We start from the raw sequence: 24,189 nt of genomic DNA, 5'->3' as shown, positions 1-24,189 counted from the left end.
AATTTGTAAGCATTTAAAATAAAATAAAATAAAAAATCACACTAGAACTAGGCGGTGAAGTCCTCATGTCATCTTCTCTTCCATCTTCTTTTCAGACTCCTCAACGCCCGTCGCCACCTCCCGATAATCACTGACTCACGTTGTGGCGTCGATTAAGTTTCTCGTCGCCGTCTGTTATCTGCGGTTGTTGGACGGAGAAAGTTAAAAAGGGAACAACATATTTGATGTCATTTTTTGATTGAATGAACTTTCTAAGAATAACAAATTTTTTTGATACAAGTTAAATTTTTGTCATCACATTCTTAAAAAATTAAAATCTTAATATACTATTCTATCATAATGAAACACTCACTAATAACAAAATAGACACAATTTGTAGATTATTCTAACTAAATATTCTACCAGAATATACATTCTAGTAGAATAAACTCTTGTTCTCCATGTATTCTTTTCCCACATCACTGTCAGTCTCTTCAAAACCTATATGCATAAAGAAAACATAATCAACTTTCAAATATTAAAAAATTCAGTGCATTCTAAGAGAATAAAAACTATAAATTCTGACAAAATGTAGTACAACCTATAAAATTCAGTGCATTCTAAGCGAATAAAAACTATAAATTCTAAGAGAATCCACTACTTTTTACCATAATTCATAAATACCATATAATTAAAATTGAATATAAAGCCTCTAAATTTTGAACTAATTCAACAATGAACAATCTTAATCTGCGACACTACAAATCCTTAACACTAAAAGAAAAAACAGGAAAAAAAAATAGTTAATACCTTTAACATATTGGACTCCATATTTTTAGTCGATCTTAGATCAAAAGCTTGAACAAGAATGTTGAACCCACAAAACCCAATCCACCTATAACAAAGAATGAATTCATTTTAACTCAAAATCAAGTGAAATTAAGGTGAAAGATTACAATCCAATAAGAACTTGGATATGTCACAATAAGGTGAATAATCGGTTGATGTATCTCGAACGGGAACAAACTTCAATTGGCAAGATATTTCAAACAAAAAGAAGGCGTTTAGAGTTTTCTTAACAGAAAAAAATGGGAAAAAAGAAATTTCACAATAACGGACTTCAATCGGTAGTTTACGGTTGTAAAATCGAAGAAGTGAAGACCGTCCATGGCGTCGATTTAGGGTTCTAACATTGTAGCGGCAAAGAAATCAACATCGTTTGGGTGGGCAGCGGTATTGTGGCTGCACACATTCTTTCGAGAAAAATAGAATGCAATTGAGGGATGATGGTGATGAAAAAATAATTATATATGTGAATCATTGGTTTCTGAAACAATGAAAATGCATCCGGTCTCCTTTGTTCAAGATAGGAATGGTGATGGATAGTTCCCATTTATTTATGTTTACGCGTTTTATTAGGGATACAACTATTATATATTTGTTATACCATAATTAATTTTTAGCAAAAAACCGGATATATCCTTTTGATTTAATTAATTACTTAATTATTTGCTAATTTGTGATTGATGCATTTAGGAACACAATACTTGTTAGAAACATTTGAACCTAGCTCTCTTTCTCTCTCTCTCTCTCTCTCTCTCTATATATATATATATATATATATATATATATATATATATATATATATATATATATATATATATATATATATATATATATATATATATATATATATATATAGAGAGAGAGAGAGAGAGAGATGTGCGTTTCCAAGATATTTCCAATCAACCAAAAGCTCAAGAAATATCTTAACATTTTCAATACAAAGGGAGTTGTTTACACATTGATGATTTCATCCTCATAATCAATGATTTTTGAAGGACCAAAAAATGCTATTTGACCTCTTTTCCGTTGCTTTTTATATTGTCTCGAAAATGCTTCTGTGAACAATCCATTTGTACAAAAAAAATACATCTTACCACATTGTTTATGTGTGTGGGTAGAAGATTCCAATATTCTTGTACCTTGTGCATTAGTAGATTGTACCTCACCATCACTCAGTCTTTACCTAATCCAACTCTCAAAATGAAGAAAAATATTAGCAAAACCACTCTTGAAACAGAGAAAACTATAAACATAGAAGGAGAAGGAGAAGGAGAAGGGGGAAGGGGGAATTGGCAAGGTATATATTCATAATGTTCAAATTAGTATATAAAGAGAAAACAGTAAAACTATAAACAGACCACTAGGACGTTAAGACTAAAAGCGCATTTAGCAAGACGTTGGTTTACAACAACATGATCATTTGATAATAATAACTCAAAAGAAAACAACGAGAGCATGAACTATGAATCCAAAATAGTCATAGATATAGGTACTGGGTTTGCTAGATGGTGTCCTAAGGTTGCCATAATATCTGGATAAAAGAGTATAAATCATGTTGGATCATAAATGCCTTGCGCGTATCATGTTCATCATTCCAATATTCTGAATCTGTTGCGACTTTTCGTGATTTATCGGCATCATCTTTTCTTTCCCTAGGAACAAGTTCAGCTGCAAACGAACTCCAATCCATATCCTCTATGGAAAATGAAATAATATTGTATGATGAATTTAACGATGTGGTCTGCCTCAAGGAACTAAAAGAAACATATCCCACATACGTCTTTACTTCTCCTTTTAAATATTCAGGCCCCGGTGCCTCATTAGAGTCCTGCCAAATCTCAAATCTCAAATCTTTTTCATATACCTCATGCGTGAATATTATATTAATATCCGGAAGTTTATTGTTGGTAACAATGCGTATTAAGAACCCAGAAAAGTCATTGTACCAATCATCTGGAAGACGCAATGTAAATGTGTGCTCACTATCATTGGCATTACGTGGACGACGCCTTGTAAATGAGTACCCGTACCCCGTAAAGAACCTACCCACAAACCCCTTTGGAATCTGACGTTCAAAAGCAACACTGATATAGTGATCTTCAACAGCATTTCCCTGCCATAAAAAACACATTCAACTATGAATGTGTAGGTTTATGACTTTATATAATAAATACTGGAATTGTAAAGGTATGTAGAACCAAACCTGGAGCATGGAGTTTAGTAATATGCCAGCTTCACTAAGTTTGCTCTCCCAGCGATGTGAGAAGTTCCACAACCATTTACAGTTTGAAACATCTCCAAAGCTTCTGAGTGACCTACAATGATCCGCCTTAACAATAGCTATACTTAATGGCAGCGCTGACAATTCAACAAGATTTCTGCACCATGACACATCGAGCCGTTTGAGCCGAGGAAGCTGCAAGCGAGTAAAACTTAATTGTGAAAACTTATTTCCTTCTAGATTGAGTTCTTGCAAGTTAGGTAACTCCCAAAGAGCATAGCTCATGTCATCATCTTCCAAACAACACCAGCTCAGGTCCAACTTTTTTAAGACGAGTTCTTGTAAGTTGCAAAAAAGTTGTAACCCAAGTTTTGTGTCACCAATATTATATAAATGAAGATTATCCATATTCTGTTGGATCTCAGAGAGCTTAAAAAGTTTGTAGCACCCTGAGAATGAAAGGGTCTTGAGTTTCTTTAGTTGGGTAATGGGTGGAAACATCTTAAGTCTCCTACAATCTTCTATAGATAAGAAGACAAGCCTTTCCAAACATCCGATCGATGGATGAATCTCTTCTAATAGCCGACATCCAGTAAGCTTGAATCTTTCAAGATGTGGAAGCCCATTAAAATTTGGTGTTATCATTAGGAAAGACAAATACCAGAGTTCCATTATCTTCAAATTTGGCAGTATCTATTGTATACAAGTCAAAAATGTATCATGGTGAGTTCAAAGAATATATATATATATATATATATATATATATATATATATATATATATATATATAGAGAGAGAGAGAGAGAGAGAGAGTTGTGTGTGTGTCAATCAGTTACTATTTCTATATGTCCATAATCAAAAATCATTTGAAGAACTACATTGTTTACTTAAATATTTAGAAATCACTAAATAAAAACAAAATAATATATCTTTTAACCCAAATCGATTATGTCAATCAAGGTTGTCAAGATTGAGATATTACATCATTTTATACTCTCTGCAAGATCAAGATCAGAACAGGATCCTACTAAAAATGTAGGTTTTTTTTTTTTTTTTTTTTTTTTTTTGTGTATGATTTGTAATATATATCAAGATTAATTATCCAACAAATTCTAAAAATATTTGAACTTTGAACTTAAATATTTCAAAAAATCTTAGGTCCAAATTTCAAGCACTAAGGAATACAAACATACAACACAAGCAAACTCCATTTGATCCTCTACATTCATCTATTCATGACAAGTTATATAAAGATTGTATAAATCTAACATGGTAAATATTGTATAATTATTATTTCCCTATTCTATGGTAAAACCAGCTTACATGTTTTAATAAAATAGGAAAGAGAGTGAATAAAAAAGATAAAACCTAAATATAAATTATATTTTTTATTCGTTTATATATAAATCAATCTAAAATGTTCCATTAGATTATAAAAACCTCAATAAAAGGGATAAAGAAAAATATCATTTTATAAATGTTTTTTTTTTTTACTTTTTAATATATAAATATTATTAACGATCTTATTCACTAATGATCTTATACCAGTCTTACACCTAAACCGACCCTATCAAGATTGAGATCATATTTGTATGGTAAGATCATACGATCGAACGATCCTATTCAGGAGCACGATTTTAACAACATTGATCTTAATGTTCTATAATGATTATCAACAAACAGAAAGAATAGAGTTAGACTGAAATCTTACCTAAGAGCATCCACAATGCAAGTAGTATAAGAGTTGAATAGGGTGGTGATTAGGATTGAATAAGAGTTGAATGAGGTGTGGGTCATGACATGGAGTGGAGTTGAATGGAGGAGTTCAATGATCATTGAATGGTTCAATAGAAGGAATAAAGTGGTGATCAGGATTGAATAGGTGTTTAATGGGTTGTGGGTGATGTTGTATAGATGTATAATGGATGATGTGGCAATCCATTGAACTCTATACAGTTCAATGGATGGTGGATGCCCTAAGTAATAATACAGTACTAGCTTTCAAGAAAACAAATGAAAATTTTCTGTATTTATGATAAGACAAAAGAGTATTTATGTGGACGAGCTTTACATAATGACATTATACGACTGATGACTCAATTTAAACAAGTTATATTTTAAGAAGCCATCTGTTCTCAAGACAAATGACATAATAGATAGACAATAAGAATTACCTTATAACCCTCCCAAAGTTGTGTACGAGAGCTGTTATGCAATATTAGACAACAAAGCTTCCTTTGTGGAAAGTTAGTAAGCAATGGACTTGGAAGATCACCTTGCCATTCAATCCACCTAAGGTTCTTCGTGTTTGCAACAAACGGATGAAGATGTTTATACCTTTGTATGTGATCCACACTATTGTGTTTAAATCTGATTGCTTCAATCATGTCAAGTTCCTGTGATAGAGGAACAAAATGGTGTCGGGGTTGAGTTAAAAGATCTTTCTTTCTTTATACTTACATATATACGATGAATAGCTATCTTAATCATTACCGTTGTTGCGTCCATAGCACATATGCTTACAACATCTTCCTCCTTCCAAATCCTACTATGTTTTTCAGGATTGTCACGGTGTTCTCCTCTAACAATGTGGTGTCCCATTTCTTGCACCAGATCATGCATATCAAACATTCCATTCGATATATTTAGGAGAGCCTTTTGCATCAACACCTTTACTCCTATAACTGCATGAAAACCACAAGCATCAAGCATCTCCATTGCCCTATCTTTCTTCTCCCACCTAAAAAAGCATGCAATATCTAGGAACAACTTTTGTTCAACCCTTGTAAGTCCATCATAGCTGATTTTTAGCTTTTCCATAATCTTATCATGTGGGATTTCTTTCAATCTAAACAAGGCACTCCTCCACTCATTCAAGTTTTTGTCACATAAAAAACGACCGATAACTATGAGTGCTAATGGGAGCCCATCAACATACCGGACCACCTCTTTTGAAAGTAGCCCATAATCTTCCATAGGTATCTTATCCCGGGGTGCATGGATGCACAAAAGCTGAATAGCCTCATGATCGTTTAACAATCTAATATTGTGTATAACATCTACTTTATAAGCAGTTAATAAATGCTCATCTCTAGTTGTGATTACTATTAGACTTCCTTCACCGAACCAATAATGTGATCCAGCCAATGCTTCTAGTTGGTCAAGTTGATCGACATCATCAAGGACAATCAACACCTTTCTATGGGATAACCTATCCTTTATCATCTGTGAACCTTCCTTAACCCCGCCTAGCACTTCATTGTGTTTCAAAATACTTGAAAGTATTTTTTCTTGCAATTTTTTCAAACCATACTTGCTTGATTCCTCTCGAATATTTTCAACAAAACAGCAACCATTAAACTCCCTAGACATTTCATCATAAAAATAAGACGCAAGAGTAGTTTTGCCAGCACCCCCAACCCCCCATATTCCAATCTTGAGCACACCACTTGACCCAATTTTCAACCTTGATTTCAAATCTTGCACACGAGTCTCTATTCCAACCAGGTTGTCATTCACACTTGAAGTTAGTGGATGCAACATCTTTGAGATTTTGCTGACAATTTCTTTGATGAACTCTGATTCATGCCTACACATTGGATATACAAGGATGATTAAAACATACTCACAAAAGAGGTGATTCGTTTCAGGCTTTCATAAACTAGAAAAAAAAAATTAAAAAATAAAGTCTTAATTACCCTTTATATTTCACATTCAAAATAGAAACTGTAAACTAACATCACAAGTTGTTGGAAAAAAATTTCTTGGGCAATATCAATTAATTAGCTTCTAATAGCAAAAAGTAGAGCAAAATGGATTTGTCGCTTTTAATAACAAAAAGTAGAGCAAAATGGATTTGTCGTTCTAACTTGAAGTGAGGCATTAAGAAAAAAAATTAGAATTAGAACTCAATGAATTAAATCATAACTAATTTTGAGCTTATCCATAATACTAGATCACATGAACTTCACGTAATCCTACATAACCTGGTTGCCATCACATGCATCTATCTTTCAACTTACCAAAATGATCATGTGATCTAGTCAAAGCCTCTGTTTATCAACAGCATCATCAAGAATAATCAACACGTTTGTATAAAAAGCTTATAAGGTACAAGTATAAATGTCTTGCAGACTACACATGTCTTTAGCATAAAAAATGCAAAAATATTGAAGAAAATTACCTGTTGGCAATGTCCCATCCAGAAAGGTTACTTGCATCCACAAGTGCTTTTCTCCAGGATTCAACCTTAGTCTTATTCTCCAGCTCATGTTTGAGAAATGCTTCTCCATACTTCTGTTTTTGTTTTCTCAGTTCAGAGGGCTCCACATCATAAAATAAGGGAATAACGATTTGGCCTCTCGTTTCCCTGCAATTCATAATATAGGCAAGTTCTTCTAAGCACCATGAAGAATCTGCATAGTTTTCAGAGAATACGATGATGGCAATCTGTGATTCTCCAATAGCCTTCATAAGGGATGGACCAATCAACTCACCCCGGGGAAGTTTTTTCTCGTCTTTATAAGTGTAAATTCCTTTTTGTTCAAGAGCTGAGTAGAGATGGCCCACAAAAGTATTGCGAGTATCTTCCCCTCTAAAACTAAGAAAAACATGGTACTTCCATGATTGAGAAGGATAGGTGGGTACAGAACGAGAAGATGAAGATGCCATGTATGTGTTGATTTGTTGAGATGTGGTTTGAGCACCTCAGTGAAATGAACTACATACAGAGAAAGAGAGATGTAAGTTTCCAAGAGATTTCTCATCACTTGATATTTTATATAAAGTGAAGTGTTTACACATTGAAAAATAAAAGATAGTGGGTACCTCCTTAATTAGGAGTTTCCATGAAATTTCCAATCAACAAAAACTAAATAATATCTTATCACTATATATTTTCAATATAAAGGGAGTTGTTTTCACATCATGTCAGCATCATATTCAAGATAGAGATCATCAATGATGTGGCACGAGTTGGTAAGGTGATTATTATTATTATTATTATTATTATTATTATTATTATTATTATTATGAATAAAAAAGTTAAATACTTAACTATGCAAGATCGAAGCCAAGAACTTCTTACCTTTTTTGACGATTCATGCAATAATGTTGTTTTTTATACAAAATATGTATCAGGTTAGGGCCAAAATCACATGTTTCTGTGTGTGGGAGGAGAATCCAATAGACTTGTAATTAGTTGTACCTCATGCATTAGCAGCTTGTACCCCTGCATTTCTTTGACTGGGTGGTAGTGGGGGGTTTATCTTAATTCAACCCACCATTGTTGTTCAGATGGTTTTTTTTTATGTAAAACTAGACTTCTTCTTCCAGACAACTTTGCTGCAGTCTGAACCCACCTTCCAAAACACTAATTTATTATTACTCATGATTCAAATATATGTGTTCATTATCACTCAAACATTGCCAATTGCAAAGATTTTGATTTGAGAAGATGTGATGATAGAGTCACGATGTAGAAACTTGGATTCGTGGGTGGAACCTATAGATGTTGGAGAAGGGATGATGATGAAGCTACCAACAAAACGAGACATTAACACAATATCCAAACAAAAAATTCAAAATCGAAATTCTACCTTATAACCAATCAAAACCCAAAATCAAGACAGTAAATATATTGAAACCGAAGCCTTATTCCAAAATCAAAACCACCGGATCGAGGAAACCACTCTGCTTCGTCTCTGGTCTCCAGTTGTTGGACGGAGCAGGTTAAAAAGGAAGAAAATTATATGTGATGTCATTGGTGGGACCTACGACGCCATCTAAAACTCTCCCATATTCACCTTCATGATGTGCCCGCCTTTCGGTCAAACTGCATCCTCACCGGAAACCCCACAGTCGTTCAACTCATCATCAGGATAAAATTCTCAAGATACCGTAACTAAAGATGATATTTTCCCATAACACTCTTCGATTTGCCCGGAGATGGAGTCGTTAACTTCGATAGGGTTGAGTGGAAGTTTCAGAGACCGCTTTCAGCCATGAACTCAACACAAAGTCTCGTTGGCATTTCGTCAAACATCTGGTGGACGCTGAACTAAAGGAATGTTTAAACCAAAATTTAACCAGCGGAACTACTAATAATATTGTTTTAGGTAAATTAGATTAATAATAGTCCCTGTTGCATTTGCTAAAATATATTTCAAAAATTAATTCGGAGTGTCTTTGATTGGTTTGAACTTGCACGTTTCATCCTAAAAGACAATTTTATTATGGTTTTAGTCCATACCATATTTAAAATGACCATAATACCCATGTGTATTTATTTTCCTATTAATCTAATACTCCATCCGTCCCAAAATTATTGTTCACATACAAAAAAACATACAGATTAATGAAGCATTAATTACCACTTACTTTATACAATAAAATGACAGTTTTGTCCTTACTTTACATTTAATGTTCTATTAAAAAACTTAGTTGGTTAAATAATAATGAGGGTGTATTTTGATAAAAATGTTATTTATTTTTAGAAGTGGACTATTATTTTGGGGACAAACCAAAAATGAAAGATAAACTATAATTTTGGGACGAATGGAGTATTATTTATCATTTGAAAAAGGAAATTGAGCCTATTCTCACCACCCTCTACCTATCCCTCTCCCCGTTCTCTTTTTTTTTCATTAGTGTAGAACCCGCAGACAAAGTCATATGCTTTCGACAAGCTTCAAGATACCCATGAAGTCGATCTGCACCTCAAAAGGCACCATGAATCCAAATCCTTAATCAGACACCATTGGAGCAAGGTTACCTCCTCTATTTTGTGATAGAGGAAGCCATTGCCAGAAAGATATGAAGAACCATCGATCTCTTTCCTTCTTCTCCATTCTCAATGAAGAACTATCATACTCTTTGTTTATTCTATGTTCGAATCAGAGGCAGAGACGTTATAATCGGAGGAAGAGGCGAGCACTATCTCCGACGACATGGTTACAGAGGGTTGCATCACAAAACATTTAGCTAAAAGATAAACAAAATCAATATTTCTTCCAATTTAATTAAAATATTATATGTGTTAGTAGTAATCATAATGATCTAAACAATAAAGGTTAACAGTTAAACTCATTAAACATCTATACACATCAGCTTCTTCCTTTGCCCAGCCCTGTTGAAATTGGATCAGTTTCCTACTTTGGGCAAAACAATGTCTATTAGTGCTCGGGTCACCTCAAGTTCCTTTTACATGTCATACCAAGAAAAACATATGTTCATTTCATATTCTACAAATTTTGGTTTTAAATAATAAATAATCTTTTTAAATATGGTCTCTAACCTTTAATGGAGTTAAAATCATTTTTCCACATGTCTCCAATTAAACGTATATAATACTCAAGAAATCAAAACGAAAGATTCACATGACAATTTGCAAATTAAGATGCCATTAAAGTTAGATTCCTTACGAGTTCCATACTTTGGAACTAAAATAAACTATTCGGGAAAAAACTTACCTTTGCTCAAATTTAAAGACCCATGGAGCTTCTCCTTACACAAGTTCAATTGATCCTACAATTTCCAGGAGTTGATAATTAACCAAAATATAACGATAAAACAACCATATAATTATTAAGCAACAAAAGCCACACCTAGATGGAGCAGCAGGTTCAGCTGTTTCAACTTCTTCAAAAATGAAATTGGCCATTTCATCTTCACTGAGCGAAGCATCCTTTCCCTCATCCAGTAGTTCTTCAGAACTATCACCTATAAATGGACCTAGAAATTATGGGCAATTTGAAAATATCTCAAAAACGCAATTTATTTTATTGCAATCAAACAATAAGCTTTGGTGTATTTAATATCTACCATCATCATCCCCAAATAAGGTATGTGTCAGCTTCAGAGCTTCTCCTTAGCCATTCCACTTCTGTCATATTCTTCCCCACCAAAACCGATGATGGTCCTTCATCACCTCGAACCGGTCTGGTGAAGGCAAGAAATGTTAGAAATTCGAGGTAATAAAGGCACTTGCAAAGAACAGAAAAGAACAGAGAATCTGGGTGTTATTCCACTTTCAAATCAAAGTATTTGGGTAGTACTCCCTAATCTTTGATTGGATAAGACTCAGAAGTGAAAAGAACAGGGAATCTGGGTGTTATGAATTTCGTGAGTACCATCAAATGAAGACCAAAATTAGTTAAATCAGTTTTTCCATCAGAAAACTATCACCAGACAGTTGTATGTCTGAAAACTGTCACAAAAAACAGTTTTATGTCTGAAAACTGTTACTAATCCGGGTTATTTATATAAGGGTCAAAACAAAGTCAAAAACCAGGTTTATTTCCAAAATTCAGATTTCTGCCGCCCCTTGGACCCCACTCCCAGGGGCGCTGCCCCCGGACCCCCGTTCGTTCAAGGGCTTCGCCCCTAAATGACAGTATACTTTGATACTTGATCACACTTAAACAAGTGTGTACTCCACACCTTCCTTTCTTGTTTAATATTTATCAAAATCACTTTTAGTCAAGAAAGTAATCCCATTACACTTAAATAACATTGATGATAACAAATCACCAACAAGAAACACAATCATATTAGAACCTGAAGCTGAATTTAATGTGAAAACATTTGTATAATTATTAAGCAGCAATCGTAATTCCCAAATAAAAAATCTAAGGAATGTAGAAGGGCTGTGAAGGAGAATAAGAGATGGATTGGTGTTTACCTGCAATGGAAGGAGGATATGCCATGCGGGTTTTAAAAACTGAAGGGCATATTAGTTATTTCACTTTGAAATTTTGGAGCATAATTAGGATATGCCACATGGCACAAAATTCATTTTTTTGTTAGACATGAAGATATGTTTGAGATGAGACTAAAACCCTCAACCTCAATGAGGCCAACTCTAGATCAAAGGCCTTTTGGTGTAGACCTAAAAGTAATAGATATTACATAAAGTGTGAAACAACTTATCTTTATTTCTATTGTGTCATGTTGGTAAGAAAAGCAAAACATCATTAATTGGAATTTTATGTAAAAAACAGAAGCAGTTTCATTATGATTAAACTTCATTGATTATGGTGTATTAGTAATCTGATATGTCAAAAGAAGGCACTATAAATGATGAAGTTCTACTAAAATTTTGAAAACAAAACATTTTAAGCAATATAAACTTTTTTAATACAATCACAACAAATTATGCTAAGATATCCATATATTAAGGATATTTTTTATTTTTGTAAACGATATTAAAACAACTACTAATTGGAATAAAAGCCTCAAAACAAAACTAATGTAGCAAAACAGTGTCCAAGAAAGCAAGAAAACCCTAAAAGTAGAAGTACTGGAAAATAGGGAAAGAATTAACAATGGTCGCATGAAGGAACACAAAGAAAGCCACAAACTTATAAACAAATCACTAAGAGGTTGTCAGAACCACTTGTCCCAAGGTCGCCATAGAATCTTGATAGAAGACTTTGAACCACGTTTGATCTTAAATGTCTTTATACTACTAGCTTCCTCATCCCAATATTCTGAGGAATCTGTTGCGACTTTTGTTGTTTGTAGCTGATCACCTTTACTTTTCCTAGGGACAAGCTCAGCCCCAACATAACTCTGACCTTTTGACGAATTCCTATACCTGCTGTCCAAGGAAACTGATATTGTAGTGTATAATGAATTCGAAAATCCGGTGTGTCTCAATGAACCAAAGGAAACATATCCTATATATGTTGTGTTTTTATCAAATTCAGGCTTGATTACTTCATTAGGCTCCTGCCAAAGCTCAAATAGAGAATCTTCATCTACCTCCTGCTTGATGACTATATCAATATCCGGATATGGCATTTGGTTAACAACAACGCATATTAAGAACCCACAAAAGTTACTGTACCAATCATCTGGAAGACGTGGCGTAAATGTTCTCCCCCTAAACAGCCTACCTATAAACACCTTTGGAATCTGATGTTCAATAATGAAACTGATAAAGTAATCTTCACTGGCATTTCCCTGCCATGGAAAACACATTCATTTATGATCCTTTTATTATGCTTGGGTTTGTATAATAAAGATTGGAATTTAAATGGTAAATAGAGCCAAACCTGGATCATGGAATCTAGTAATATGTAACCAAAAAATTTGTTCCCACGCCGAAGTGAGACTTTCCACAACCATTTGCAGTTTGAAATATCTCCAAAGCTTTCAAGTGACTTACAACCATCCGCTATAACAACAGCTATACTTGATGGCAGCTCTGACAATTCTACAAGGTTTTTGCAGCATGACACATCAAAGCATTTGAGCCGAGGAAGTCGCAAGGGACTAAGATTCAACCGTGAAAATTTATTTCCTGATAGATCGAGTTTTCGCAAGTTGGGTAACTCCCAAATAGCAGATCTCATGCTTTCATCTCCTAATCTGCAGTAGCTGAGATCCAACTCTCGTAAGTCTCTCAGAAAAAACTGTAACCCTATGTTGTTCATGTTGTTGTCACGTAAGCAAGTCTTCATGTTGTTTTGAGCTAAAGGCTCCTGTGAACAACATTTTACACCAGGAATATTGCTGCAACAACACCTCCAACAATTAACAAAAAAGTTTGTACATGATTCTATATAAGATGCAACTTCTTTCCTTCTATTATCCAAATCAAGACGTGGTAAATTCTCCATGTTCTCTTCTTGGATCTCTGAGAACTTAAAAAGTTTGCTGCACCCTGTGAATGAAAGGATCTCAAGTTTCTGTAGTCCGGGAATGGGTGTGAACCTTTTAAGACTGGAACAACTTGATATGGATAAGGAAACAAGCCTTTCCAAGCGTCCAATCGATGGATGAATCTCTTCTAAATATAAACATCCACTAAGAACGAATTTTTCAAGATTTGGAAGTCCATCAAAATCTGGTATCGTTATTAGGTTACGCAAACTCTGAAGTTCAATTGTCTTCAAATTTGGCAGCAACTGTTGTATACAAGTGCAAACAAGTCAAAATTTTGGCACGCACGCACACACACATATACATATATATTATTATAATTACACAAAAACCTAATTTCTTCCATGTGTACATGGAAATCATTAGTGAGGTGTTTGTTTAATTAACAATCTAAATATCTCTTACTAAAAGCAAGATAATAAAGGATTTTTTGAACACAAATGATTTACATCAATGTCTTATAATGGTTATCAATCAACAAAAATATAGCTTTAGTTAGGTCTATCATTCATCATCACTTTTTTTACATCTCTTAATTAAATAGACAATAAGAATTACCTTATAACCCTCCCAAAGTTGTCTTTGCAAGCTGTTATTCAATCTTAGATAGCAAAGCGTCTTTTGTGGAAAGTTACAAAGAAATGGATTTGCAAGATCACCTTCCCAATCAATCCACCTAAGGTTCTTAGTATTTGCAACAATCGCAGGATGATGTTTATGCCTTTGTAACTGATCCTTACTGCTGTATTCAAATCTTATTGCTTCAATCATATCAAGCTCCTGTGATAGAGGAACAAATTGGTGTGAGGGTTGAGTTAAAAGTGTTTGTTTATAAATACATGATAATCATGCAAAGCTAGTTTAACCAATACCGTTGTTGCATCCATAGCACATATCTTAAAAATATCTTCCTTCTTCCACAACCTACTATGTTTTTCAGGATTGTTAGGGTGTTCCCCTCTAACAATGTGGTGTCCCATTTCTTGCACCAAGTCATGCATATCAAACAATCCATACGAAATGGTTATGAGAGCCTTTTGTATCAAAACCTTCACTCCTATAACAGGATGAAAACCACAAGCCTCAAGGATTCTCATTGCCTTATCTTTATCCTCCCTCCTAAAGAAACACGCAATATCAAGGAACAATTCTTTCTCAACCGGTTTAAGCCCATCAAAGCTAATTTTTAGCTTTTCCAGAATATCACTATCTGGGATCTCTTTCAGTCTGGCTAATGCACTCCTCCACTCATTGATGTCTTTGTCACGCAGAAAAGAACCAAGAACTGTAAGTGCTAATGGAAGCCCACCAGCATAAGACACCACTTCTTTTGAAAGTTGCTGATAATCTTCCACAGGTCTGTTATCTTGGGGTGCATGTTTGCAAAAAAGCTTCATAGCCTCGTCACTGTTTAACAAGCTAATATTGTGCATCACATTTACTTGGTGTGCAGCTAATAAATGCTTATCACGGGTTGTTATTATTATTAGACTTCCTTCACCGAACCAATCATGTGATCCAGCCAACGTTTTTAGTTGGTCAAGGTGATCGACATCATCTAGAACAATTAACACCTTTTTATGGCACAACCTATCCTTAATCATGCATCTTCCTCCTCCAACATTGTTTACTCCCATTTTTGAAAGAATCTCTCCTTCCAACTTTCCCAAACCATACCTGCTTGATTCCTCTCGAATATTTTGAACAAAGCAACAACCATCAAACTGCCTACAGATTTCATCATATATGGAAGAAGCAAGAGTAGTCTTACCACCACCCCCAACCCCCCATATTCCAACCATGCGCACACCACCTGACCCAACTTGTAACTCCAATCTCAAAGCTTGCAAGCGAGACCCCATTCCGATCAGGTTTTCATTTTCACTTGAAGTTACTCGATGCAACTTCTGCGAAATTTCGGCAACAATTTGTTTGATGCCTTTTGATTCATGCCTACACATCCGATTTAGAAGGATAATTAACGTACACACTTTGACAAAAGAGGCACTTGTTTCATCTTCCATGAAATAAAGAAAAGGAGTCCTAATTACCTTTTATCTTTCTCATCCAAATATAACTTGTAAAGTCAAATATCACATAGAAGTAATATATAACAATTTTCTCAGGAAATATGAAATAGTTTCAAATAGCAAAAAGTAAAGCAAGATGGATTTGTCACCATAGCTTGAAGTGAGTTGTTAAAACTAAATTAGAGCTAAAACACAACCAATTACATCATAACTTAATTTGAGCTTATACATAATCCTAATACTTGGGATATCTTTTAACTTGCCCACTATGATAAGAAACCACATCTACTGAAAGCCAACCATAATCTCCACCAGGTTTATATTCGGCTCTTTGATCAAGTGATTAAGTCAAAACCTCTTTGTTTATCATGGTCATCAACTTCATTAAGACTAATTAAAACATTTGTTTTAAAAACATATAAGGTACAAGTATAAATGAGTTGTAGAGCACACATATATGTCGTAAACAAAAAAGGTGCAAAAAAAAGAAGAAAATTACCCGTTGGCAATGTGCTTGGGTTCCCATCCAGAAATATTACTTGCATCCACAAGTGCTTTTCTCCAAGATTCAACCTTGGTCTTGTTCTCAAACTCGTGTTCAGCAAATGCTTCTCCGCACTGCTGTTTTTGTTTTCGTATTTCAGAGGGATCCACATCATAAAATATAGGCATAACAATCTGGCTTCTCGTATCCCTGCATTTCATAATATGTGCAAGTTCATCCAGACACCACGATGAATCACAATAGTTTTTTGAAAATACAATGATGGCTATTTGTGATTCTTCAATAGCCTTCATAAGGGATGGGTGGATTGATTCTCCTCGGGGAAGTGTTTCGTTGTCTTTGAATGTGTAGATACCTTCTTGTTCAAGAGCTGAGTAGAGATGACCCACAAAAGTATTGCGAGTATCTTCTCCTCTGAAGCTAAGAAAAACATGGTACTTCCATGACTGAGAAGAAAGAGCAGGAGAGGAAGGAGAAGCTGCTGATGATGATGCCATCGATGTGTTAATTGCTTGAGATAGAATGTAAGTGGTCTAAGCACCTCAATGAACAAAACCTCATACAGAGAAATGTGAGTTTCCAATAAAACCTGTTATCATGTAGGAAAATCTCGTAAGAACTCGTAATTGAACAGATTACCATGTAGAAAATCTCATAACTAGTCCTTACACTTTTCTTTTTCATTTTTTTGGTCATAAAAAACTCCTTTGAATGTATAATACAAGCTACAATTCGAAGATAATGTGAGTTAGTTTTTCCACAAACACATTATAGAAACTAATGTTTTACTCAATATTCTACATTGAGATTTTTCTTACAATAAGTGGAGGAAATTTCACCACAAAACAAAACTTAAGCAAACTCCCTTTCTCAACTCTTTAATTTAAAAGCTCATAATTCAATTTCCATAGGATTTGTTCCACAGCTTGACTCTTTTCTCTCAATTCTCTAGATCGATAAACCACATAGTGAAAATAATGAAAAAGTAATTTTGTTTGCTACGATGGGAATGGAATCTCGAAGTAATGGAATGAATGAGGTAATAAAATTGATCATTACATTTCATAGTCATGTTAGGTTGGTTGAAAAAATGGAATGAGTCATTCAAACATGTTTTTTCTTATGCATTAGATTAAAAACTAAATAAAAATTAAATTGATCAATAAAAAAATGTTATTGTATTTAATCAAATAAAGGTATATCCTTAAATAAAATACATATAAGCATATTTCATTTCGTTTAACTTATGTTCTATGTGTATTTCAAATAGTAAAAAAATGTATGTATATATATATATATATATATATATATATATATATATATATATATCAATTACAATATTGTTTACAAACTCAAAACTAGCATGTAATCATAAAATATATTTATAAAAAATATAAATACCAAAAAATAGTTTAATTAACATATTAAAACTTAATAAGAAAGATTAGTATTATTGAATATTATATGAATAAAAGTAATTTATAATTAAAATATATCATTCCGGTCCCTAAAAGAATGAAAAAAAGAACACCCCTCCCCCATGCAATGAAAATCATGTGAGAAGGAATTGCATTCCATGAGATAATTCTCCATTTGTTCCTTTGTGGCAAACAAACATGATTTTTTTCATTATTTCGTAATGCTCCATCCCATTTACGTTGTACATTCTCACCCGAAATTTATTTCATAAGTTATGCTATATGTCAAATAACTTATGCCACGGAATTTCAGCATTTACTCCTAATACATAAGGGCTTTTGACATGAAAGTCCTTAAGGTTGGCAAATTTTGTTGGTTTTATCCGTGTCATGATTTCTTGCTCGTTTATACCCAAAGTTTGCCAAGTTTTTCATTTTTTCCCTTGTTAGTTGTAATAACAGTTTCCATGTTACCATGAACTCAAATTTGCAAAAAAGAAAACCTTATGTTCACAAATCTTTTACGTTTTTACCTTAAGTATGATTTTTTTTTTCATATTATACGTATTCATGTAGAAAAAACATAACTATACACGAAAAAAAAGTTTAATTAAACATTGTATAAATATGTTGTTTTAGAAGTATAAATACTCATTTTTACATGTTTTAGAAATATAAATATATTTTTTAGAAATATTAATGATCTTCTAGAAGTATAAAAATGTAAGTAGAAGCATATCAATCAAAAGCATGTTTATATGAAAAATCGTAGTTATAGTTCTAAAAACGTAAAAATACAGATTTGTACCTCTAAAAAAATCTAATTATACTTCTAAAAAACATATAAATACATATTATGCTTACAAAAATACGTAGGGAAATGGACTTAATAAGGTAATTAACTTTTCGGTTTGTTCACATCTAGGTAACTATCTTTTTTTTGTACACATCTAGGAAACGAACTTTTTGGAAGTGTTCACATATGACCATTATGACCGGCTATAGCAGGTTATATCCGGTCATAATGGTCATATGTAAACACTTCCAAAAAGTTCGTTACCTAGATGTGTAAAAAAAAGATTGTTACCCAGATGTGAATACACCGAAAAGGTAAGTAAATTACACGAATGGTCCCTGTGGTTTCGGTAATTTGTGTGTTTGGTCCCTAACTTATTTTCTAACTCTGATGATCCTTACTTTTTATTTTTGTTGTGCGTTTGGTTCCTGTCTTACCTCAAAAGACTATTGTGCCCTTTTTAATTTTTTTTTATTATTTATGTATTTATTTTTTATATATTTAAAAAAATTAATAGACCCCACATACCTGCATCTCCTCACCTTAAACCTGAAACCACATTTGAGAAATTTAAGTTGGGTCCCACTGGTCACCATCCCATCTCTCTTCATCCTCAACTTCTATTTCCTTTCCATCTTTAGTGATATTGACGTCTTCATCATCCCTTATATTTTCGGTCTTTCAACTACAACGAACCAACCCTACAACCCACTGTCTCTTCATTGAATTTTCCACCACCACAACCCAATATAAGGGTTGTGGTGTTGGTTCTCCGGAGTTGAAGGACCGAAAAAAGAAGGGATAGTGAAGACGTTGATGTCATTAAAGATGGAAAGGAAAGAGAAGTTGAGGAGGATGAGAGATGGGATGGTGATTGGTGGGACCGAGCTTAAATTTCTCGAATGTGGTTTTAGGTGTACGGTGAGTAGATACAATTATATGGGGTCTATTAATTTTTTAAAATATATAAAAAATAAATACATAAATAATAAAATTAATTAAAAAAGGGCACAATAGTCTTTTGAGGTAAGACAGTGACCAAACGCACAACAAAAATAAACAGTAAGGATCATCCACGTTAAAAAATAAGTTAGGGACCAAACGCACAAATTACCTAAACTACAGGGACCATTCGTGTAATTTACTCTTACCTTTTCGGTTTGTTCAAATCTGGGTAACTATCTTTTTTTTGTACACATCTAGGTAACGAACTTTTTGGAAGTGTTCACATATGACCATTATGACTGGATGTAACCCGCTACAGCCGGTCATAATGGTCATATGTGAACACTTACAAAAAGTTCGTTACCTAAATGTATACAAAAAAAGATAGTTACCCAGATGTGAACAAACCGAAAAGTTAATTACCTTATTAAGCCCATTTCCCAAATACGTATATAGCCTTCCAAGAGGACATCACTAAGTCACTATATTATAACTTTTACAATGATACCATCTACTAAAATTCACACTCGTAACCATCATTAAGTATTAGTCTATTGATTTACTACGATTGTATTAAGTATAAGTCTATTGATTTACTATCGCTGTATAAACATACAACCCGAATATATGCGTTTCACAAGGCTTATATTACGAACTTTTGCTTTCCCACCAACACCTATAACTTGTATTTGATTTATAAAGGTTAACTTGAAATAACCAGATTGGATTTGAAACACCAGAATTGGTAATCAGTAAATGAGTAGTATCTTTGATCCAATTATAATGTTATCTACTAATAAAGAGTTTCCTAGGTATTTGGTGCTTAAACGTAGCAATACAAAAATTCAAATAGTGGCAAGCATACTTGTATTTTCTCAACAAACACACAGCAGCGCACAAGGGACCAACCCCCTGTTTCACTTTCTTTTAGTATCCACAACACATATACACATCATTAGACTCGTTTTCTTCCAAATTCCATTCATATATAACATACACAACAGCATATTAACTTCACAGATTGTTTAATTTGATAACCTAACTAACTAATTCCAAAATTTCACAACTTTGACTAAATTAGGTCACAACTTTCACAACTTTGACTAAATTAGGTCAAAATACGTTTCTCACATTCCGGGTCGACATATTTTTAACCATTTGATAAAATTTACTCAACACATTATATAAAACTTCATTAACACATCCATTTCTTTCTTGGTAACTTATAATTCATCAATTTATCAGTTTGACGAACGTACCTCAAATTCCCAGCGACACCAAACTTTAGCTGAAACCCTTTCTATCTCATTACTTTGAGGGTTTATACTTCAACTTCAATAGTATGTATCCTTAATTTATCCTTTCAACTTGGATCGATTTGAGTAGGTAGCTACCGTTCACTCTGTTCTCCCAGTTCTTCGGATAGATTAACGAGGTAGTGAAAACAATAAGAAAGTAATTATCACCTTTTATATATTTACTCAAGTTTCAGAGTTTCATTATTAGTCCTCACATTTCTTCACATTATTACCTCATAACCCTTAAAATTAGGGCTGACAATTCTCGACACGACCTGCGACACGATACGAAATAAATGGGTTTGGGTTGAGTTTTTCAACCCGCCAACCCGTTTATTAAACGGGTCATATATGGGTTTCTCAAAAAATAAACGGATTGACCCGCCAACCCGTTTATAATTTTAATAAAAAAAATTATTTTATTTTTAAATCTATTATGTATCAAGTAATAATATTTAATAAGTATTATATAATATATACCATTGATTCGTAGACCATTTGACTGTTTTGACATTTTGACTCGTGCTTCTCAAAATCAAATTGCGTATGAGCGTATCTCCCTCTTCCAGACTTCCAATGTCCCGGTCTCCCACAGTCCTACTATCCCCTCTATTACTCTGTGATCGAAATCAGGTATCGAAATGGTGTTGGAGAATTGACTTTGTTTTTTGGGAGAAAAAATGGGAATTGTGGCTATTACTTTAGCAGTTGAATTATCTATGTTTGTATTAATGTTTAGTTTGAACATGTTTCTATGAATGTTTTTAATTTTTACTTGGATGTTTAAAACTTAAGTGTCTAAAATTCGAATATGTTTGCATCAACCATCAAGAATTTATTCATGTTTAATTGTCAATTTTATTTATGGAATTTGAGCCACGAACCCAAATCTGACCCACAAACCCGCCAACCTGTGAACCCGTATAAATAAATGGGTTGGCGGGCCATATATGGGTTAATGTTCCAAACCCGCCAACCCGTGACCTGCCAACCCGTGACATGTATATTTAAATGGGTCGTGTTTGGGTTGATATATTTTGACCTGCCAACCCGCGACACGCCAACCCGAACACGACACGATTGCCAGACCTACTTAAAATCGGGATATTTACAAAACTGGTAACATAATTTGGAAAATATAAGAAAATGATCTAATTTTTGGGCATTTGCAAAAGACAAAATTGCAAAAATGGTCTCTGTTGTTGGTAAAATTTTGTGACTTTGGTCCAAAAAAGTTTAATGGTGCATCAGTAGTCCAATTTTGGAACTTTTTATTGTTTTTGGCCCCTACACACTTAAAAAGACAATTATGCCCTTATAATTTATATTTTTCATTTTCTTTAATTGCTGAAATACATAAATTAATTTAATTTATATTTTTCATTTATATTTCATTTGTCTTTTCTCTATCAACAAAAGAAACACACACACACCCTCAAGAAACATATCACCCCTAATGGATGCCACCATCACCACAGACTGCAACCACCAACAACTACCACTGTCCACCACCATCACCACCGACTGCCACCACCCTCCACTACAAACAACCAATCCCACCCTCACCCATCTTTCTTTCCTCAGACCTCAATGAAATTTCCCCACCATCACCACCATTCTGATTGGTGATGTCCCTACCCAAATACCACCATCTCCGTCTTTCAATGATTAGGATTTTCATCAGTCACCACCACTTCCATAGAAGATGATGTGATCGTCATTCACCACCATCTTCGTTCTCCACTGTTATTCGCTGCCAACCACCTTCATCAACCCCTACCCTCACCTCTTCTTCCTTAACCAGATGACCCTTCACCGCTGACCACCAAACCACCATTCATCGATTTTTTCCAAATGCCTCTCCCTCCCAGAAGACCTGAAACATAGGAAAATCGATGGTTTAAAAACGTCGACTTTCCATATGAAGGGTTTTATCACCTCTCTCTTCTTCCTCGGGTTAGAATCTGCAGATCAATAGGTTTAAAGAAAAGATCGGGTATGCCGGTCTCATTTGCAGATCTGGAAACGAACATATAGAGCTACCAGAGAAGACGAAGGGGCGGTGGTAGGTGGGTCACGTCGCTAGAGTTTGCGTCTGGGTTGCAAGCCATTGTCACCGGAGTTTGCTAGGGATGGGTGGTGTTGCACAAGTAAGGGGCGACAATGGTGGTATAGGTGGTAGTTTCCGAGCACCAATATAATAGAAGGAGAAGGTAGACCGATTACCAATTTTGATGTTGTTGAGAGAGAGAGAGAGAGAGAGAGAGAGAGAGAGAGAGAGAGAGAGAGAGAGAGAGAGAGAGAGAGAGAGAGAGAGAGAGAGAGGTGGGGTTCAGTGGGTGATAATTTTTTTTAATAAAATAATAGAAAATTAAATAAAATAAATTAAAATTGAATTATTTGAGGGAATATTGGTCATTCATGTTGGGTGTGGACCAAAACTACACAAAAATGACAAATATATGGACCAAAACCGCATAAGGTATCCAAAATTGGACCAGTAATGCACCGTTAAACTTTTTTGTCCCAAACTCACAGAATTTTGACAACCACATGGACCATTTTTGCAATTTTGTCTTTGCAAAAATAACCAATATTTTTGAAAGAAAAATTAAATATCCTCCTAATTTTCGGACATTTGGGATTTCAATAAATATATAATGTGTATTTCAATCACATTTCAAAAACTCTATCTACCAATTTTAGAAAATGGTCATTTTTCAAAATATATAATATCACCAATTTATCAATGAATATCATATTTTATTCTCTTGTATCGTATCTGCTTTCCAATTGCTATATTCCTTTAATATATTGTTGAATTCTAGTAAGAAATAAAATATTTTCTCAAAATTTCTAGCTTGTTCTTGAAATTTCAAGAAACTTATTTTTTATATCTGTAATTAGGAATCCAAAACCCGAAATATGAGCATGAAATTTGAATATGAAAATATACTTTTTATTAGAAAAAGTACTTTTGGTAAAACATAAATTTATTTCGAAATAGCTCGAAATGCCCCCATTTCGGACATGGTAGGATTTGTTAAAACCTGGAAAAGGTAGGCTATTTCTTTAAGGAAATCTACTATAAAGTCTCTATATTTTAACCTCATATGCAATGAAGTCCATATATTTTATTATCATTTTCCGGTTACCAGGTCATCCCATTTTTAAAATTTATACTTTTGGCCTAGATTTTAAATTTTGTTGCAAATTTGATCCAAAATATACCCTTCTGGCATAGATTTCAAAAATTTATGACAATTTCATCATAAATTTAGTTTTTCTACATAACTATTTTTTCAAAATTTTATTTCGAATATGTCATTTTTGCTTTATAAAATTATTTTTATACAAAAAAAATATATTTTCACATAAAAAAAACCTTATTTTTCTATATAAAAACCTTTTTTTTAAAAAACTTTATATATATATATATATATATATATATATATATATATATATATATATATATATATATATATAT

The 24,189-nt window shown here is 33.7% G+C and overlaps 2 protein-coding genes and 1 long non-coding RNA gene across 5 annotated transcripts; 1 reads left to right on the top strand and 2 right to left on the bottom strand.

The window, feature by feature from the left end:
- Window positions 1–2,129: 2,129 nt before the first annotated feature.
- On the bottom strand, window positions 2,130–9,094 carry LOC145129697 (TMV resistance protein N-like). Of its 3 annotated transcripts, XM_079064480.1 has the most exons (7): window positions 8,643–9,094; window positions 8,252–8,548; window positions 7,229–7,765; window positions 5,539–6,634; window positions 5,220–5,441; window positions 3,029–3,739; window positions 2,130–2,938 (listed from the first exon to the last, which is right to left on the bottom strand). In XM_079064480.1, the coding sequence occupies exons 3-7, from the start codon at window positions 7,714–7,716 to the stop codon at window positions 2,339–2,341; spliced, it is 3,117 nt and encodes a 1,038-aa protein (XP_078920606.1). In that variant the 5' UTR covers window positions 7,717–7,765; window positions 8,252–8,548; window positions 8,643–9,094; the 3' UTR covers window positions 2,130–2,338. The 3 variants fall into 3 exon arrangements, with proteins under 3 accessions (XP_078920606.1, XP_078920605.1, XP_078920607.1); XM_079064479.1 differs by having other exon boundaries at window positions 8,252–9,094; XM_079064481.1 differs by lacking the exons at window positions 8,252–8,548; window positions 8,643–9,094 and adding an exon at window positions 8,132–8,202.
- LOC145129698 (uncharacterized) lies at window positions 7,996–8,361 on the top strand. The gene is made up of 2 exons (XR_013717623.1): window positions 7,996–8,027; window positions 8,185–8,361. It is a non-coding gene; the product is annotated as an uncharacterized LOC145129698 (long non-coding RNA).
- A 3,119-nt stretch (window positions 9,095–12,213) lies between the features above and the next one.
- LOC145131551 (TMV resistance protein N-like) lies at window positions 12,214–20,831 on the bottom strand. Its single transcript, XM_079066225.1, has 6 exons — window positions 20,664–20,831; window positions 16,240–16,834; window positions 14,583–15,663; window positions 14,269–14,490; window positions 13,101–13,955; window positions 12,214–13,008 (listed from the first exon to the last, which is right to left on the bottom strand). The coding sequence occupies exons 2-6, from the start codon at window positions 16,740–16,742 to the stop codon at window positions 12,430–12,432; spliced, it is 3,240 nt and encodes a 1,079-aa protein (XP_078922351.1). The 5' UTR covers window positions 16,743–16,834; window positions 20,664–20,831; the 3' UTR covers window positions 12,214–12,429.
- Window positions 20,832–24,189: the final 3,358 nt, after the last annotated feature.

The sequence above is a fragment of the Lactuca virosa genome, chromosome 8 (genome assembly GCF_052849685.1).
Source record: "Lactuca virosa cultivar CGN04683 chromosome 8, Lactuca_virosa_CGN04683_v6, whole genome shotgun sequence".
Taxonomy (NCBI): domain Eukaryota; kingdom Viridiplantae; phylum Streptophyta; class Magnoliopsida; order Asterales; family Asteraceae; genus Lactuca; species Lactuca virosa.
This window is presented reverse-complemented; position numbering and strand designations above follow the sequence as displayed.

Coding starts and splice junctions, on each gene's coding strand:
- LOC145129697 (XM_079064479.1), bottom strand. CDS start 7,716: ATGGCATCTTCATCTTCTCGTTCTGTACCCACCTATCCTTCTCAATCA. Junction 6,635..7,228: donor GGATGGGACATTGCCAACAG/GTAATTTTCTTC, acceptor TCCAATGTGTAG/GCATGAATCAGAGTTCATCA. Junction 2,939..3,028: donor TACTAAACTCCATGCTCCAG/GTTTGGTTCTAC, acceptor TTTTTATGGCAG/GGAAATGCTGTTGAAGATCA.
- LOC145131551 (XM_079066225.1), bottom strand. CDS start 16,742: ATGGCATCATCATCAGCAGCTTCTCCTTCCTCTCCTGCTCTTTCTTCT. Junction 15,664..16,239: donor CCCAAGCACATTGCCAACGG/GTAATTTTCTTC, acceptor TCGGATGTGTAG/GCATGAATCAAAAGGCATCA. Junction 13,956..14,268: donor AACTTTGGGAGGGTTATAAG/GTAATTCTTATT, acceptor TGTATACAACAG/TTGCTGCCAAATTTGAAGAC.